This window comes from Actinia tenebrosa, unplaced genomic scaffold, assembly GCF_029948245.1.
Source record: "Actinia tenebrosa isolate PJP-AT-01 unplaced genomic scaffold, QUT_ActTen_1.0 PGA_scaffold2__45_contigs__length_23673736, whole genome shotgun sequence".
Lineage (NCBI taxonomy): Eukaryota > Metazoa > Cnidaria > Anthozoa > Actiniaria > Actiniidae > Actinia > Actinia tenebrosa.
This window is the reverse complement of record NW_028292579.1, coordinates 8,757,758-8,775,216: the sequence shown is the minus strand read 5'-3', so window position 1 is coordinate 8,775,216 and position 17,459 is coordinate 8,757,758. Positions and strand designations below refer to the sequence as shown.

Genomic DNA, 17,459 nt, shown 5'->3' with positions numbered 1-17,459 from the left:
CCCCACCCATCCTAGAGGCACCCTAGGGGTGTGGACTGCGGTGCCTTTTGTCATACTGGTAAAACCATAAAGAGTCAGGCACAAACGAGACTCCCTTGGAAGCTGACGCACTTGGATCTTGAACTCAAGCCATTCGTCCCACCTCACGTGATCTAGGAATTTCTTTGTGATTTTCATCAAGGGGGTAATCTCTACAGGACAAAGAAGAGATCCGCCATAATAGATGCCAGCTTCTACATCGAAGAACTCGTAATCCTGTTTCCAGTTCAAAGGCAAACGATGCGCCGACGCAATACGAATCCGGAGATTCTCTGTCATTGCAGTGACTTCAAAGGTGCCTGATAACCCAGGTCTGTAGATCCTACTAGCTGTGAATTCAGTATCAAAAGCTTCACAGTACATCTCGACAAGCATATGCACAGACTGGGACAACCTCGTGAGGATGCAAATAATGGAATTTGAGTCAGGTGGAAGAGGTGCTCCATTTTGGCCTTCTTTTCGCTGCTGTAACTGGATCAACTCATCGACTGCACTATGAATTTCACTAGTTTCAATGCTTGCCAGCATGGCACATATCGCTTTGACCGACTGAATTATCCGGCTTGGCTCAAAGCGAGGAGCCACTAGATCGGTAGATTCTTGTAGAACTTTTGCTACTTCATCATGGAATGCCTCCATAAGTATTGTCAACCCATACTGAGAAATAGCAGTAGACTTTGTAAGATCAAAAAAGTCTTTATAAGTTCTGGGAATTAAATCTAACTTATCATCCGCTTGTGACCTAGCAAGTGGTCTGGAAACACGGTCACTTTCTGTTAACACAAACCTTACTTCAGTTTGTAGTTTAAGACATTGTTGAACATACTCATAGTCAACTAGTTCTCTTTCTGCTTCAAGATATTCAGATTTTCCACAAACTTTTAAAAGAAATGCCCCACAAATCTCAGAATAGTCTGTAACATCAGTAGCATCTGATAAACAACTTATTGCAAGTTCAATGACTTCCCTAACTGGTACATGGACATTAGTGCTAAAGCGGATGGTATCCCTCTCACTTTCAGTGTAAATAACAACTGGTATTTCAGTGTCTAAGTCATAAGCTTCTTCCCCAAAGCTTGGAGGCAGGGCAGAGCTCAGGACAAAGCCTCGGTTAGAAGTATCCTGGTACTGAAACATACTTCTCAAATCAGAGAGCATCTTTCCAAATGCAACAACCTCAAGGTCCCGTTCCTTAGCAACCTCAAATAAGCCTCCTTCAAATGATGGCTTTTTATCAATATCCAATTTACTGTCTTTTGCATTTGTCGAGGGGGTTTGTAATGTATGGGAGTCTCCTACGGAATAGCGATGGGGTGATTTCTCTCTTGGTGCTTTTGGTGGTCCTGACATTGTTCTTTCCATTGGCTGCCAGCCAAAGAACTCCATTTCTTCGGTCTCTAGGTCAGGAAGTTTGACTTGCAGGGGGTGGTTTTGTTCATTTTCAAATGAATTATAATCTAAAATTGAATCAGGCTTGATATCTTTATTATTCCCACACTCTGTCTCAGTCTCCAGCTTATCAAATGCTTGAATATCACTGGGCAGTTTATTTGGAAGACTTCTTGCCGAGCTTGGAGCATCGGAATCATTACTTTGGAAAGACCTCATAGAAAAGTTTCTCTTCAAAGAAATTCTATCAAAAGGATGAGTTGAACTTGAAGATTCAATGCTATCTGTCGCAGAACCTATACTGTCTGCTCTTTGTAGCAATTCAGAAAAATTTTCTAGGTAGTTATCTGTGGTATTAGTCTTCGGCGGCTCATCTAAGTTCATTCTTAGGGTGAATTCATTATGAAGTTCTTGTGAATCATCAAACTTAGAAGTTTTGTCCTGTTTTATGGGGACATATCGTTTTGATTTTCCAGGTAAAGGAGGTGGTGTTAGTGACCTTCGTGTTACTCCACTGGCTTGAGCATAACCATTATCATCACTATTAATATTCAATCCATCGAATCTTTTAGAATGAGTAGGTGATAGGTTTTCCTCTGAATGGGAAAGTCTAATATTACTACCAGTAGCTACAGATTGTGCATTATAACTCAGTGTTGAAGTGGTTGTACAGTTGTTTACAAATAACTGACTTGGTCTATCAGGAAGAAAAGGATTCTTAGAATTTACACTTTTTCCATTAGTCGAGCAACTACTTTGAGGATATACCCACTGTATCGAGTCCAGCTCATCTTGACTTGGCCTTGAAAAATCATTTGTCGAATAAGCACATGCTTTATCAGCTTTAGCGTCAGTAGTAGAAGGCATATTTTGATCCAATTCTGACAGTTCAGATAACCAAGAAACCCTAGATCCTTTATCCGTTGTTTTCTCGCCATTATCATCAGCAAAATCCATCAAATCATCACCACTAAATTGCCTGTCTCCCATTTTTTGCCAGGCAGTTTATTGTTTACGATTGAAACCTACTTTTAATAAGTCCAGCCTTGTCGTTTATTTTGTCTCGTCCTTTGAAGAATTGGTTCATGATTCAGCAAGCATTATTCCACTTCAAAAATCTCGTTCTGTCATCCTTAAAATCCTCTTAAACCAAGAATTATAACTGTGTGTCTTGAAGCCCAAAGATCCAACGTTTTCTTGATAAATGATTATCTAATTAGAGGATATAAATGATAGTCGAAAAACCACAGAAGCTCCTAGGAAACATGGCGTAATGTAGCAGTAATCTTGCAATATTTGCCCGATGTCCTGTGATTTAACATTAAATAATATAAATTTTATTGTTATAGAATTAATCAAGATGTCAAAAATACGCTATAACGGTGTAAATATGTCAGAATAAGGAAGTAATAACAATATCAGCTCATACAAACCTATCTGTGGTATGATTCCTGTTTTTGTATCAAATGCGCAAGCGTAGCGTCTCACCACAGGCAACCCAACAAACGATATTGTAGTGAGAGTTTTAAGATTTTGTGCTTAAAAAAATTCTAGTTGTTTTGGCAACAGATAATCAAAAAGAATAAAAATGAAACTATGAGAAAAAAAGACCGTAGTGAAGTTGTATGACAAAACTTAGTGTGGGCTTCCTGTGGGGCACCAAATTGTAAGTTTTTTTAATGTGGCGGTTTTAAAGTAAATTATTTTGAAAAGGGAAAAATACCTAAAATAAGATCAATCATAGATGTTTCAGCTAGAAATAATTAAGGTGACTGCCTACTTTTGGAAATTGATTTAAGCTTTTTTTAAAACTTCGATTTTCCAAATTGAAATTTAATGCTGATTCCAAATCTGGAAAGGAAAAATAGGGTGTCCCGAGCTCGTTTTCGAGATAATCAGTATTTAATGGAAGCCTACGCACGAGCTTTTGGAGTAAAAATTGCGCCACCGGAAGTGTTTAGAAAAAAATTAAGATTAATAAGATAATAGTTATTTGCAGACTATATGATTGCACGAACGAAGGCTAGTCAATCCTTCTACAATAATACATGGATATTTTCGACAAAAAGACAGAGAGATACATTGATTTGTCATGTTTTGTAGTTTCGGTGCTCTTAATAAATCTCATAAAGTCGAACAAAAATCCCTACAAAAATCTATTTTTTCACGTGTTCCTGATTTAAACTTTTCCTAAAATGTTGATATAACCTAGATTTTTAGGGAGTTTTTTCGAATGAGCTATTAAAAAATATAGAGTCCCGTGCAAAATTCGAGGGTTTTGCCCTGTTGAAGCTCAAAACGCGTATGGTTCTTCAATAAAATCTTGTAGATTTTTCAGCGGTTTTTGAGCGCGCGCACATCGTGGGCTCAAATCGAACGTTCAAAAGTAGGCAGCCACCTTAAGAGAAATCAAAATAAATCGCTAGAAAGAAATACACTTGGAGTACAAAACTCGGAGCGGTCTTCCTGTGGTATGTTAGTAGTTTTCCAAAATGGCGACGTTTGGATGGAGCTATAAAAGTAACGTGTGCGGTGCAAAGAGACCAAAAGAGCAAGGCAGGAAGGTAGAAGGTTGGCAAAAGACTAGAGAGGATGCAAAGGTGCCATTACATGCCCAAACACATTCAGCGGAGTCGTTAAACGCGGGCATGAAGAGGAGAAGATGTGAGTTTTATCAGTATCAACACTGAGATTTTTTTAAGGAGGAACGTTTAAGCTTATAGTTCTTTTTTAGGGACAGTTAAAAGTATTTTTCATAGTTTATATTTATGTTTTAATTTTTTGTTTCATTAAGTTTGTTACTTATCTGAATTTGCCTGTTTTGCTGTATTTTTTTGTCAAGTCTACTGTATGGCTGTCTGTCTGTCCTTTGCTGACTGGCTGGCTGACTGTCATTCAGTCAATTTTTTACTGAACTGTGCTGATCTTTTTGGCTATTATTTTAAGACGTATTTTTCTGTTTGTTTCTGTTTGTCTTCATGATTTTTATTTGGCTCTGAGGAAGTGTAACAGTAATGCACTCACCCCTTAGCTCTGGTGTCTGCAAGTTCAACTAATAGGACTTGGCACTGACCATTCCATTTTATATCCAGACCCATTTTATAAGAGGTTGAGTAATTTTGACCCCCCTCCCCCTCAGGAAAAAAATCCCCTCCTTGGAAAAAGTGAATTTTCAAGGTGGCATAGTTACCATTGCTATCGTAGGTCACTTGATGCTACAAAGCCTTGATCTATAGAGATGTAATCTTCATTACCCCTCCAGAAAAAATCCCTCTTTTCAATATCAACTCCTTCAGAAATTTAGTTCAATTTCTGTTGCTATGCCAGAAAATATGAGAACCGAGGTAGAGAATTGAAACCAATCGTGAAAAAAATGAAGAAATTTGTTTAATTTTCAGAAAATAGTATCCTCATAGTCAAAGATTTTTCAAAATCCCTCAGAAATGTTTGAGTAACTAATAGTAACTCTAAAATCTAGACAATAAAATCTAATTCAATCTGTGAGGTCAGCCCAAAGCTTTTTTAAATCAATAAAATAAAGAAAAAGAAAAAAAAGAAAGAAAAGAATTTAAGAAAAAAAGAAAACTAGTCTGTTTGTTAGTTAACAACCTATCTAGATGTATTATTCCATATTTACTTGCAGTATAATGAATAATAATATCACACTTTTTTTAAAATAGATAACCCTCGTGCCAAGATTTACATAGGAAATTTGAGCAAAGACACTAAAGCAGGTAGGAAAATGTACAAGTTTGATAATATACAATTTAACAATCCAATGCCGGTGATTCGTATACGTAATAGGACTCCATGCTGTCCAATTAAGAAATAATTGGATGAGGAAAATTCCGAGGACTGACAAAATTGGATGGGGCCGTATGTATAATTATGATAGTAACTTTTTGAAATTTTTGTCTCATTCATTGCATATCAATCAATAAGAAAAGTGTTAATATGAAGCATTTTTTGCAATATTATAATGTTTTATATTTGTTTATTGATTTCTTATCTGTAGTTACCCTGGCAGAGTATTTTTCATTCTTTGGTGAGATTGCTTATATGAAGGTAATTACAATAAAGTCACACCAGTGTACAAGTTTGAATATTATTTTTTTGTGAATTCTGGTGTCCTTCTACATTGTTGTTTCTATTGAATTACGTTTTAAACTGTGTCTGGTGCTTAAAGAAGGAGCCAATTTCTGTGCATTGTATTGCATTCTCCTGGTCTTACATTATTAATGCATGATATACTTTATTAGCGGAACAAATTACCAAGGGTCCTGCAGACTACCTTATAATGCTTAGAGCACTAGCTGTGACTTCAGTAGTTACAAGTGTACTGCAACTATGACCAACCAACACGTGTTGGTTATGCACCAGCACAGACCATGCATTAGCGACAGCAAAACTCCAAAAAAAAGCCCTAGAAAAGGGATTTCAGTGTAAGGCACAGATTGTTAACTGACAAATGGCAACTGGTTATAACCTACATGATTACACATACCACACTAGGCTTGATGATGATGATGACGACGACGATAAAGAGAATGATGATGACGACGACAATAAAGGTGGTGATGGTGATGGTGATGGTGATGGTGATGGTGATGGTGATGGTGATGGTGATGGTGATGGTGATGGTGATGGTGATGGTGATTGGAAATAACTTATAAACTTCAATATTTCTGACCAACTCATTTAAGTAAGTATATCAACTTTCTCATTGAACACTCTACACCATCCACTGTAAGTTGCTTATTTTACTTAACACATAGATTTTAATTAAATATATGACTGATGTCCTTTGTACTCCATAAAAACAGCTGATGAAAGACCGTGAGACAGGAATGTCAAGAGGCTTTGCTTTTATCACTTTTGTAGAAGTTGAAACAGGTAATATAATTGTTTTATTCAAGATATGTGATGATCACCATCAAAAGGATGATGGATGGGTAAGCTGTGACTACCAGGCAATTTTTGGCAAAAATGTAAATAAATCATTTTTGTCTGAAATTGGCTCACTCTCATGCATGCCTGTGTTGATTGCTAATGACAGCAAGCATCAGGTCTCAGGATCAAGCTAATATTATATTATTGTTATTAATATTCTTCCCAGCTGCAAAAGCAACAAGATGGTGCCAGCACAATCACCCAGTAAGTACATTCTAGAATAATTTTGAGGAGGACAAAAAGGATATTGATAAGTATGGTGATAAAGATGTCATGAGGTGGAGTATGAGGAGGAGGGGGAGGGGGAGGGGGAGGGAAGGGGGAGGAGGATGAGGAGGAGGAGGAGGAGGAGGATGAGCATGATCATGATCATAAGCATGATGATGATGAGGAGGAGGATGAGCATGAGCATGATGATGATGATGAGGAAGAGGAGGAGGAGGAGGAGGAGGAGGAGGAGGACGATGAGCATGATCATGAGCATGATGAGGAGGAGGAGGAGGAGGATAAGAATGAGGATGAGGATTTGAATGACATCGTAATGATGATTACCATTGATAATATAATCAGTGAAGCACAGTGAGAGGCAATACCATACAAATGCATGGCATTCATCCTGATGCCATATTGGTTGTTTATTTATAAGAGAATTGATGACCGACAAATAAAAGTGGGACTGGCAGAAAGAAGACGACGACAAGATATGGTAAACTGCCGATAAATATATTAATTCCATTATTTAATGGTTTCACTTTTGTTCTAGAGTACAAACACTAAAAGTGCGCAACACTTTGCACTATTTAGTAGTAAATAGTGCTATTTGAGCAATAGAATACAATAGGATTAGCATAATTTGGCAGTATTTAGTGGTATTTATGTTGCACACTTATAGTGTTTGTACTCTACTAGTTCACCAACTCAATTCTGTATTCATAGCCAGCAACTGAACATGTATGAATTTAAAACAAACACACAGTTTCGCAACTGACAAAAGTTCTCAAATATCGTGGTTCCTTATTTCAACATGTTTGTAATGTTTTTCTCCCTGGGGACCCATAATGCCTTGCGTTTCAAGATGGACGCCGCATCGTCGAAATAGTCCATTGCTTATAGCTCATATAATTTTGTATGCATCGTTTAGAGTCATAACCAGCATGGAGTACCTTTAACAAATGATACAAAAGGAGAGAGGAGGGATACGCATACGTTATACTGGGAGTACAAATGGACTGAAGGCCCGGATGCAGAGGTATGTCAATCATGAGGGTGGTGTGGTGATGGGACTCCAGGGTGGTGTAGCCATACTACACTCATGTTCGATTTTATGACTCGGCAGCACATCTGAGTAAAGTTTGTTAGGTCTCTTCTTTAAGTTAAGGAATTTTGTAAAAGTTTCAAATCTATAATCGATAATTATCCCAAATTTTAACCAAAATGATAGATCTTTTAAGTTTTGGCTTATTTCCGAGTTCATCTGCTTATCACAGCCCCTAAATTAAAGCGAAAATATTCTCGTTTAATCTCCACCTGAATAATTTAGAACTATTGACAACAATTTCTGTAGTGAAGAAAAAGTATGAAAAAATCTCTATCGAACTGCTTTCTTTTAGGACCGGGAAGTCGGTTTTCCTTACTATTGATGTCGCAAAAAGCTCAATTCAGATTAGCATTCCTTTGTGGTTTACGCAGGAGCAAAATTCGCTTCAAGATTATAAGCTTCTATTAAACATCAACTTTAATTATCAAACCCTGAAACAACTTTGTAGTCCGGTGCAATTAAGACAAATTCATGAGCTCTGCAGTTTGCTAATGTCTAAGGTAATGTAATATTAAGTAAGGTAATGTAATGTTTAGTATTTGAGTGTATGACGTCACAGACACCTATAAAAATTCGTTAAAATATAATACTTCCCATCCGAATATCAGGAAATAACTTTAACCAGTGATTATTAGACCTTTAAGGGTTATTCCAGTAAAATTTCAGCTGAATTAAAATTTGGATGATTTTCGTGCTAGTCCCCCTTTAATTTTGGACCCGGAAGTCGTTTTCATACGGTCTTTCTTGGTTGATGACGTCATTGTAAAATAACAATAAAAATAATAAGCAAAATAACCTCTGTAAAATACACAGATGTGATAAATTCTAAAGTTATTAGGTTTTTATGCTAAAATATTTATAATATATTGATAAAGGCATTTAAAAGAGACAATCTGTTGCATTCAGAAAATGTTAGAAAATATTACAATAATACAAAACAAGATAATTATTGACTATCATTATCAATGTCATCTTCATCGACCTTGTCATCATCACCATCATCATCATTATCACCACTTCCATTATCGGCATGTCTTGTTTTTGTTTACTCTTCAAAGTCTCTTGCATGCAACTCTGTCCCATGTTCTGTGATGTTTCCCAAGATCAGTAGCATCGCAGACACCAGCTCTGCGCCCCTGCCCACCATCACTATAACATTTCGTAAAGGGTTGCTTGAATGGACTAAAGGAATCATTTATTTCTTGTCGTGGTAGGCCGGATCTATAAGCCTGTGGTGATATTTCTTGCATTTGGTCCTTATTTGAATCTCTGAAAATGTCAACAGTTATTATCGGTAAACTCAAAAGCGATGGGTTATGTTTGATTTTTCAAATTCTAGCATAAGATTGAGACTTTCAAGAATTGATGAATGGAAGAATGAATGAATTAATGATTAAAGTGCACATGAACCCTTCGACAATACTTGCAGTACTGATTCTACATGAAGTAAATAGTTGAATGGTAAAATATTTCTTGATTTGAGTGATGCGTCTCCAAGTTTTGAAGGTTTATACTTCCAATATACTAATAAGTGTGACGTCTATTAAGGCTTAATTAAATATAAAAAATTGAACTGGTTCATAGAAACAGTATTTAAAAAGCACGATGAACAATGAGGGAACGAAAGGGGGAGGAGGGGAGGGAGGAGGGAGGAGAGGAGGAGGGAGGAGGAGGATGGAGGAGGAAGTGAGAGGAGGAAGGAGGGAGGAGGAGGGGGGGAGGAGGGGAAGGAAGAAGGAAGGAAGGAAGTCCTTGAGGAAGTCCGGGGGAGGGAGGAGTCCTTCTGAAGGGAGAAGGAAGGAGTAATAATATTTTTTTTTTTTAATTGAAATCGAAGATTGAAAAGATGAATAATGGACATGATGGGATGCATCGACAACTGAATAAATGAAACAAAGAGGAAAACGAACAAACGAAGTTTTATTCAGAATTTGAGACCTTTTAGTGCTTTCTTACTTTTGTTTTGTTTGGCTTTCTTTGCTGCTGCTTTGAGAAGTTTGAAGATATTTAGCGCTAGAACCTGAAAAGTCAACATTAGACGTTCATTAATCTGATACAAATTATGGCCAGTCTCATCTTTCTTTTCCTTTACTCCGACCTACTGGTTTAGACATTGAATGGAAATTCAAGCAGATGATGAATCGCCAGGACAAGATAAAAACAACCCGTTGATTTATTCGTGTAAAAGAAAGGGATTGTTTCCCGGGTTAAACTGAGTATCAGGCTTTGGGATAGGGAAAAAGGAGAGGGGAGGCGAGAGGGGGTAAGGGGAACGAAGGCTTTCATCTCTCTCTCTCTCTCTCTCTCCCCCTTCCGTCCCCCCCCCCCCCCCTCCCCACCCCCATCCCTCCAACTCGCCCTTTCGGGGAGCCTGATACCCAGGTTAGCACGGCTAGGCTAGGCTGCAAATAGATCCTAAAATACGCAGCCCGTGAAGTCCTCCACTGGTCATAAAATATAAATAAAACGACACAAAATTATACAACTAAGAGTTAAGCCCGGTAACAGCGCCTTTACCTGAACAATATTTATCTTTAAGTGGAGATCTTGTGCTTTTCATCGTTCTTCTAACTGATTTATGCAATTGAATACTGAACCGAGATCTTATCAGCACCAATGTCGTGAAACGTTCAGGCAGACTGGCCCTTATATACCACGCATTCGTACGTGCGTACCATGGTACGTGCAGTCGGTACTTTGAACCATAGGTGTGGCATAAGCATACTATTAAAGCGTTTATTCGGGAAAATTGTTTTGATCATCTCTCACGTGGACAACTCTACTTATGTAATCTTCATGTTTTCTAAAATTTTGATTGGCTGATTTTTTTCTCGTGCAATTTGATTGGACTGGTAGACCCGTGTTTCTTGGCCCGACCGTATCCGCCCCGTGTTTCGAGTATTTAATTGGATAGCAAATACATTCTTACGCAAAGTGATTAGTGTAGCGTATGTCTTGCCGTGTCACGTCCACGTTCGTGCCGCCGGCTTTTTTACAGTCCTAAGAAAACTGCTCTTAGACTAATGCTTTTAATGTCACTTCAAAATATAAATAATACAGAACAGAACAGAACAGAACAGAACAGAACAGAACAGAACAGAACAGAACAGAACAGAACAGAACAGAAGTTTATTGCTCTTAAATATTAATTACATTTGGTGACAATATAGAGAAATTTAAATATAATATAAATGTATAATAAATATTTATAATAAAGTGATAAGGAAAATTACCTTAATTTCTATTCATATTATTTGTGCATATGACAATACAGACTGAGAAAGAGATTAGTTGAGATATTTGTGCCTGGAGGACAAATTAACAGTGACGTTTTCTAGTTGTCCCTCATCCTTTTTATATTTACTTAAATAAAAGCTAAGGAAGAAATGCAAAGTTAAATCATATTAAAAAAAAAAAAAATGCAGAGAAAAATGACAAATATTTATGTTAGTGTCCGATATGTACAGGATAGAGATATTTTTGATTCCTTTACTATCAGATATATGAAGAAAAAGCAGAATAGAACTCTAGTTGAGATCAAACTACTGCTGTCAGTTATAATTATATATAGCAAAATAAACTAAAATAATAAGTAAAATAGCCAGCAAAATACACAGTTCAACGCCCTAGACTTGCCAAGCGCAGCGAGCGTGCGACGAAGTGGCGAGAGGGCGACTTGTCTCGATTGTAGAAAATTTACTGAAAAAATGATTAATGTTGGTCACAGAGTATATGATGCAGAAGATAGATTATTCCCATTCTTGGCTTCTGGGCGGCTAAGCCATCATTGTTTCATTTTTAATTATATATTTTTTAATTTTTTTACAATTCATGGTTGGAAATCAGTAGAAATAATAAAAAAATGTAAAACAAAATGTCATTTTTTCGATTCAGACTAGCATTTCTTTCTGTCGTTTTCTAATATTGATCAACTAGTTTGATTTTCACGTACATCCTTGATGGGCAGGCCCCGTGTTTTACCACACCTGGATCCAACCCTGCGTTTGTCCGTCCGTTCATCCCTCCCTACTTTATTCTTTCTTTCCTCGCTTTCTTTTTGCTATTGAAATAAAGTTAGAATCCTCTTAATTTTCTATCTCTTTGTTTTAGGTCTTCGGTCCATATGAAACTAGTCTGATGCTACAATGGTCTATGGCGGTGAGTATCGTTACATCCTATTGGTATTTTTAACAATCATACGAGACGTTCCCCGTTGCCTTAAAAATAGAAAGTTAAACTCATCGACAAATGAGTTGGGGTTAGGTACCAGGGGGAGCTGGGGTTGCGACAGATCACGTCCCCGCTGGAAATTAACCATGGCAACCGGGCCACAGCTCATTACCGGTACCCTACCTGTCACACTGAGATTCAGTTGGAGTATATACTCACCTGTAGAGAACCTATTAGCAGAGGAGGGAGGGTGGGAGAAAAACTCTTGGTGCAAATCAACCAGCACTACAAACACAGCAAGTAAGCCCCTGAGAATACGCTGGGTCCCTCCCGCACATTGTTGGGAAGACCGCTGAGCAGAATGCATTGTCTCGATTTAACTTCGCCTAAATTTCATTTAGCCACATATAATCAAGCAGAAATATAAATTTGAATATCAAGCTCTAAATTCTCTCTTTGTGCAACCATGGCATTCTCGACCAATCACATTCGCTGATAGAAATGCTTAGCGCCCTTGCTAAAACAGAAAGAAAGCAAGGAAGGAAGGAAGTGATGAAAGGAAGAAATAAATAATCAAAGGAAGAAAGAAAAGAAGAAACAGAAAAAGAAAGGAAGGAAATAAAGAGAAAAAAATTCTGACACCAAGTAACACATTTATTTTATTCTATAATATTACACCAAATACTTATAACTATTTTTCTTCTTGTGCGCATGTGTGGTAGGATTATTTCCGTGTGGGATGCTGGGTTCGTCAAGCAGTTAGATCCCACACGGAACCAGACAGAACAGACGATGAGTCCAAAGAGCTCACGTCAAATGAAAGGCAACATCAAGCAACATCATTAGTCGGTTCTTACTCGAGCTCCTCTGAAGATGAAGGAAGTGAATCCGAAACAGAAGTGAAACGTGCTAAACTGGAATATCTGGAACATGAACATGGTGACACGACCAAGGTGGATGGGGATGAAAAAGAAGCATCTCATCGGCCATTAGTGGAATTGTCATCGACAGATTTAAACGAAGAGTCCTCACAAAGTAGAAAAAACAACAAGCTCAAAACAAACTTCAATCAGAATGTGGATGATAAATATATCGAATGCAATAGTGAAGCCTTAACTAACGCATCCAAAGAAGACTCCATTGAAAAGAAGACTAAAAATATAGAAATCGCCTCACAGGAAGTTTTACAACAAGACCATATAAATACTTCATGGCAGATTGATTCTCCAGATTGGGACGATGGGGATAAGCATGTACAGGATCCAACGAGTTCGTGGTATCAGGCTGACCGAGGAGGATACAAGACAAGGGATTTGTTAGGTAGGGATTCCAGTTCGGAAGATGAAGAATTCGATTATTACGACATGGATCTACAGACTGTGGAGAGTGAGAACGAGTTTGTCCATATTTCGGAGATTGATTTCTCTATGTTTCCTTAGTCGTGCCTTTATCTCGTGGTTCTTTGCTGGCTGAAAGTGATAAAACAGAGGAAAGGACTTTAATGTTTACTAAAGCCAAACTGCAGTAATTATAGTATATTTTCCGCCCTTGTGGTGGCATAGGAATTCATCATCATTGTCGTTGTCGTCGTTGGCGTCATCATCACCATCATTATCAACATCATCATCGTCGTCGTCATCATCATCATCTTCAACAACAACATCATTATCATCATCATCTTCATTATCGTCGTAATCATTATCATCGTCACCATTATCACCATCATCAGTTTTTTCATCATGTCATTTTCATCATCGTCTTCGTCGTCGTCATTCTCACCATCAGCAGCAGCATCACCATTGTGATTCTTCATCATTATCACAATCAGCTTTCATATTCAATCTGTCATGAACATCCATTAACACTGTCTGTTTGTAAAATTATCTAAATGTTTCTCTCCAAGTTTTAAAATTTAGATATAGCAATATCATAGGTCTAATAAAGGCTTCATTTGTTATTTTAAAGGGCCACTTGGACGAAAATCGTTCCAAAATTAAAACTCTTTCATTCGAGCTGGAACTTTGCTGAAATAATCTTGAATACATTAAGAACCACCCACTGGAATATCTTTCTAATATTCGAAAGGAAAGGGCCAAAATTTTACGATTTATTTTCGTCCGCCATTAATTTCTTTGACTCACAGAATTCGGCTCAAGAAGACTGGCACGAGTACTTATGACGTCATTTACTCAACCCAAACCAAAACATTGGTGGGTAATGTATGTGCCATGTTCGTAAAACTCGGTTTATTTGGTTTATTCAGAAAATATATAATGTTTCATTCGGTTTCCTAACTACTATATGACCAAACAATGTCTAGGCGCTGAAATTTTTTACTTTCAATAATACTGTCGATCATAATTCGAAAATTTCAATACATCTCGGCACGCCAAGAATCACAACAAAGTAGGACGCATGGACGAGATTCTAGCGGTTCCATCGCGCGAAGTGACTGAGATATTCGGGATTTATTCGAATCATTTTAAGGATAACAACTTTTCAAGGTATATTTACATACAAGGGCAAAGAGCAACCCCACAATTTGGGTCCGCGAGACATCCGACACAATGAAAGAAAAATCTACGAGCTGAGTGACAGACGCCGCTGTCGCGCGAGTAATAAATAAGAAACCTTTGACATGTTCTTTTACAAAGATAATATTAGATAATCGTATGTTTGTACCTATTCAATGCATAATAAACATTTTGAAGCAAATAATAACCGTCCTGTAGTAAACCAGCTAGGAGAATTACGAGCTCACATTTTAAATTATTCGGCACATAGATCTAAGTATATTGTCACAAATCTTTATATCACAACGCAGAATTCATAACATCAATCACTATTAGATTACATTGAAACTTCAAATTTAAGATCTTTATATCATGGACAGTATGTAGCAAATACAAATAATGAAATGAACGTAAGGAATTTTTATGAAAACCTCTTCCCAAGCAATTCTTCTTCTTCTAGTTCGGCTTCATCTTCATACATTATAACTTATGGTTCTAACTCTTCAGGATTGACAAAGCGAGCGTCCAAAGGAGTTTCCATTATATTTGAAGAGGTATCAAAGGTTTAAAAAAAGTCTGTTTAGAGATTCTTTTCACGATAACGCGTTTAAAACATCAAATAAACTTCAGGTGATTTAACAAGAAATGTATGGTCAAAACGACGCTAACATGACGGTGTTGAGTAAATGACGTCACAGCGTAAAACTGCTGTACATAATGACTCGTTGGCCGTGACACAAAGAAATTAATGGCGGACGAAAATAAATCGTAAAATTTTGGCCCTTCCCTTTCGAATATTAGAAAGATATTTCAGTGAGTGGTTCTAAATGTGTTCAAGATTATTTCAGCAAAGTTCCAGCTCGAATGAAAGAGTTTTAATTTTGGAACGATTTTCGTCCAAGTGGCCCTTTAACAAAAGCAAAAACTACATTTTCAGCGTGAAAAAAATAGCGTTAGCAATACACCATTTTTTCCTAAAATTCAAAAGTGAAAGATTTTCTGATGGTTTTGTGAGTTTTATTTGTTTTATTTTTTGATGGACAGGGGACCAAATAATGATAAATTTCCTTTGCATTTTTAAAATTAATTTGTATTATAATTGTTCTATCAAAATTCACCTCCATTTTACTCTTACCACCACGTCTTCTCAGAACTGTTTGATCACAACTTCTAGGATTGGTCATTTATTTTTTGGAAATTTTTTTTGAAAAAGAGAACGACGAGCCGATTTGATGACAATTTTGACAAATTTTAAATTTACTTACTGTTTAGCTTTAGAGTTGAAGGCCAGTTTTCCTAATAGAATGTACGAGTCCGATTCTGCCCTTTTTGTCACTTTTCTGGTAACTATTAATTTCCACATTTTTGTCGTTTATTATCGTCGTACTTCTATATTTGTCGTTGGTACAACAGTCGAAGTAAAGCCCAACAGTTTTCCTTCAAGACGAGAGAGACGGCTGTTGATATGTAGATAGATAAACACGGTGCTCAACAGCAAACCAACCACACAAAACACCAATAGTAGGCAAAGACACAAGCGAGCTATCTTTCCATCGGTTTTTCTAGTTCTACCTTCGTACGTACATTCCACACATTTCATCGTGCCGAGTGCAATCCTAGTCTGCCCAAGGTATAAGTTATATTTTTTTCGGAACAACGTATTCTGCACTCCAAAAGAATGCAATATTTGTTGATTCATGATTCAAGAATATCTGACGTCATCTGGTAAATATTTGCTTAACTCCTTACAAACAGCCGTTAATATACCACTATTTTATTGGCATCCTGAATCCTTTGGGTTTTTTTAACCCATAAAAGATACAACCGGTCCGAAAACACATCTCGAAATGCCAAAATCCCGGGGAATGAATTTAGATTTTAATTTAGATTTTTCTTTGGAAAAACTGAAGCATTTATGCACTAAACGGTGTTAAACCGGGGGGTGTGGGGGTGGGGGCTGTGGAAAGGCGGTCGGACCCTGATGGGGATTAACACAAATATATGCATTTACAAGTTCAATTGTGCGGGTTTTTTGACTGGCTTTTGAGAGGTGAAATGACTTGGTGGTCGCGTGTTGCGAGAGAGCCTAACACTAGTGGAAATACGAATTCAGGAATATATAAATATTATTGAGTTTTTTTATAGCATGGTTTTATCATTTTTGCCATAGATTGGTTTCAGGATTGAGACCCCAGTGACCGCTGACAGCCGCGACACATCATCATCATCATCATCATCATCATAATAATAATAATAATAATAAATTTTTATATTATCATTATTATTTTTTTAATATTATGAAAATATTTTAATTTATTTTTAATATAATATAAGAAGAAGAAGAAGAAGAAGAAATAAATATTTACAAGATCATAATTTGTTAAGAACTAATCAGAGTGTAGATATTTGTAAAAATTTCAAATATTGATACTAAAAAGATAATATTCTTAAAAAAAGCCTAAAACACATAGAGTATAAACATCACGATAGTTCTCTCCTTTCTTTGCTACTATGAACTCAGCCAACCTACTGTGATATCTCTTGCACTCTTCGCCCATGCCCCCTGTTGTTGTAACTACTAATGGGGTAAATGTTCCCTGCTCCACTTCCATCACTCTTTGCGCGTACATCCTCTTCTTCTCATTTTCATGCCGTCTGTAGATCTGCTTTGGGTCTAGGTCCTTATATGAGTCCGCGTTGGGGTGACAAACCCTTACATCAAAGAATGCGGCGCTTTGCCTCCCCCCCCCCCCCCCCCCCACCCCACCCCCCAAATAATAGTAATAATAATAATAATAATGATGATAATAATAATAATAATACAATTGTTAAATTTGTATACATCTTTGTAAAATCCGTCATACAGATATTTGCTTAGACTATTCATGCCCTCAATATTCTGTATTCATGTAGCTAAAATGTCTGAAGTTGAAATAAACATATACTAATTTATTATTATTATTATTATTACTATTATTATTGTTATTATTATTATTATTATTATTATTATTATTATGAATTTGATATAGCGCTTATCCATCGCTGTCCTAAGCGTTATACAATCAATCAAAATCCACAGA

At 36.9% G+C, this 17,459-nt stretch overlaps 3 protein-coding genes and 1 long non-coding RNA gene across 4 annotated transcripts in view; 1 reads left to right on the top strand and 3 right to left on the bottom strand.

The window, feature by feature from the left end:
* The window catches only part of LOC116286727 (phosphatidylinositol 4-phosphate 3-kinase C2 domain-containing subunit beta), a 15,945-nt gene extending 13,193 nt beyond the window's left edge, over nucleotides 1-2,752 (bottom strand). The window contains exon 1 of the mRNA XM_089034262.1: nucleotides 1-2,752. This exon is cut by the window's left edge and continues 693 nt beyond it. Coding sequence (XP_088890388.1) covers nucleotides 1-2,418 — 2,418 coding nt within the window. The 5' untranslated portion in view covers nucleotides 2,419-2,752.
* Nucleotides 2,753-3,913: 1,161 nt separating this feature from the next.
* Nucleotides 3,914-14,587, top strand: LOC116286739 (uncharacterized). The gene is made up of 9 exons (XM_031693320.2): nucleotides 3,914-4,092; nucleotides 5,109-5,162; nucleotides 5,444-5,493; nucleotides 6,252-6,321; nucleotides 6,545-6,582; nucleotides 7,025-7,084; nucleotides 7,520-7,627; nucleotides 11,807-11,854; nucleotides 12,589-14,587. Exons 1-9 carry the CDS (start codon nucleotides 3,921-3,923, stop codon nucleotides 13,303-13,305), a joined length of 1,317 nt encoding a protein of 438 aa, XP_031549180.2. The 5' UTR covers nucleotides 3,914-3,920; the 3' UTR covers nucleotides 13,306-14,587.
* Nucleotides 8,577-10,298, bottom strand: LOC148909185 (uncharacterized). Its single transcript, XM_089034420.1, has 3 exons — nucleotides 10,214-10,298; nucleotides 9,653-9,716; nucleotides 8,577-8,965 (listed from the first exon to the last, which is right to left on the bottom strand). The coding sequence occupies exons 1-3, from the start codon at nucleotides 10,254-10,256 to the stop codon at nucleotides 8,749-8,751; spliced, it is 324 nt and encodes a 107-aa protein (XP_088890546.1). The 5' UTR covers nucleotides 10,257-10,298; the 3' UTR covers nucleotides 8,577-8,748.
* On the bottom strand, nucleotides 12,500-16,065 carry LOC116286740 (uncharacterized). Its single transcript, XR_004195989.2, has 2 exons — nucleotides 15,645-16,065; nucleotides 12,500-13,335 (listed from the first exon to the last, which is right to left on the bottom strand). It is a non-coding gene; the product is annotated as an uncharacterized LOC116286740 (long non-coding RNA).
* Nucleotides 16,066-17,459: the final 1,394 nt, after the last annotated feature.

Excerpts from the sequence above, each read along its gene's own strand:
- LOC148909185 (XM_089034420.1), bottom strand. The coding sequence starts at position 10,256 with ATGAAAAGCACAAGATCTCCACTTAAAGATAAATATTGTTCAG. Across the intron at positions 9,717-10,213 it reads TAAAGATAAATATTGTTCAG|GTTCTAGCGCTAAATATCTT; the intron begins GTAAAGGCGCTG and ends TTGACTTTTCAG. Across the intron at positions 8,966-9,652 it reads GAAAGCCAAACAAAACAAAA|AGATTCAAATAAGGACCAAA; the intron begins GTAAGAAAGCAC and ends TGACATTTTCAG.
- LOC116286739 (XM_031693320.2), top strand. The coding sequence starts at position 3,921 with ATGGCGACGTTTGGATGGAGCTATAAAAGTAACGTGTGCGGTGCAAAG. Across the intron at positions 6,322-6,544 it reads TTTTGTAGAAGTTGAAACAG|CTGCAAAAGCAACAAGATGG; the intron begins GTAATATAATTG and ends TATTCTTCCCAG. Across the intron at positions 7,085-7,519 it reads GAAGACGACGACAAGATATG|AGTCATAACCAGCATGGAGT; the intron begins GTAAACTGCCGA and ends TGCATCGTTTAG.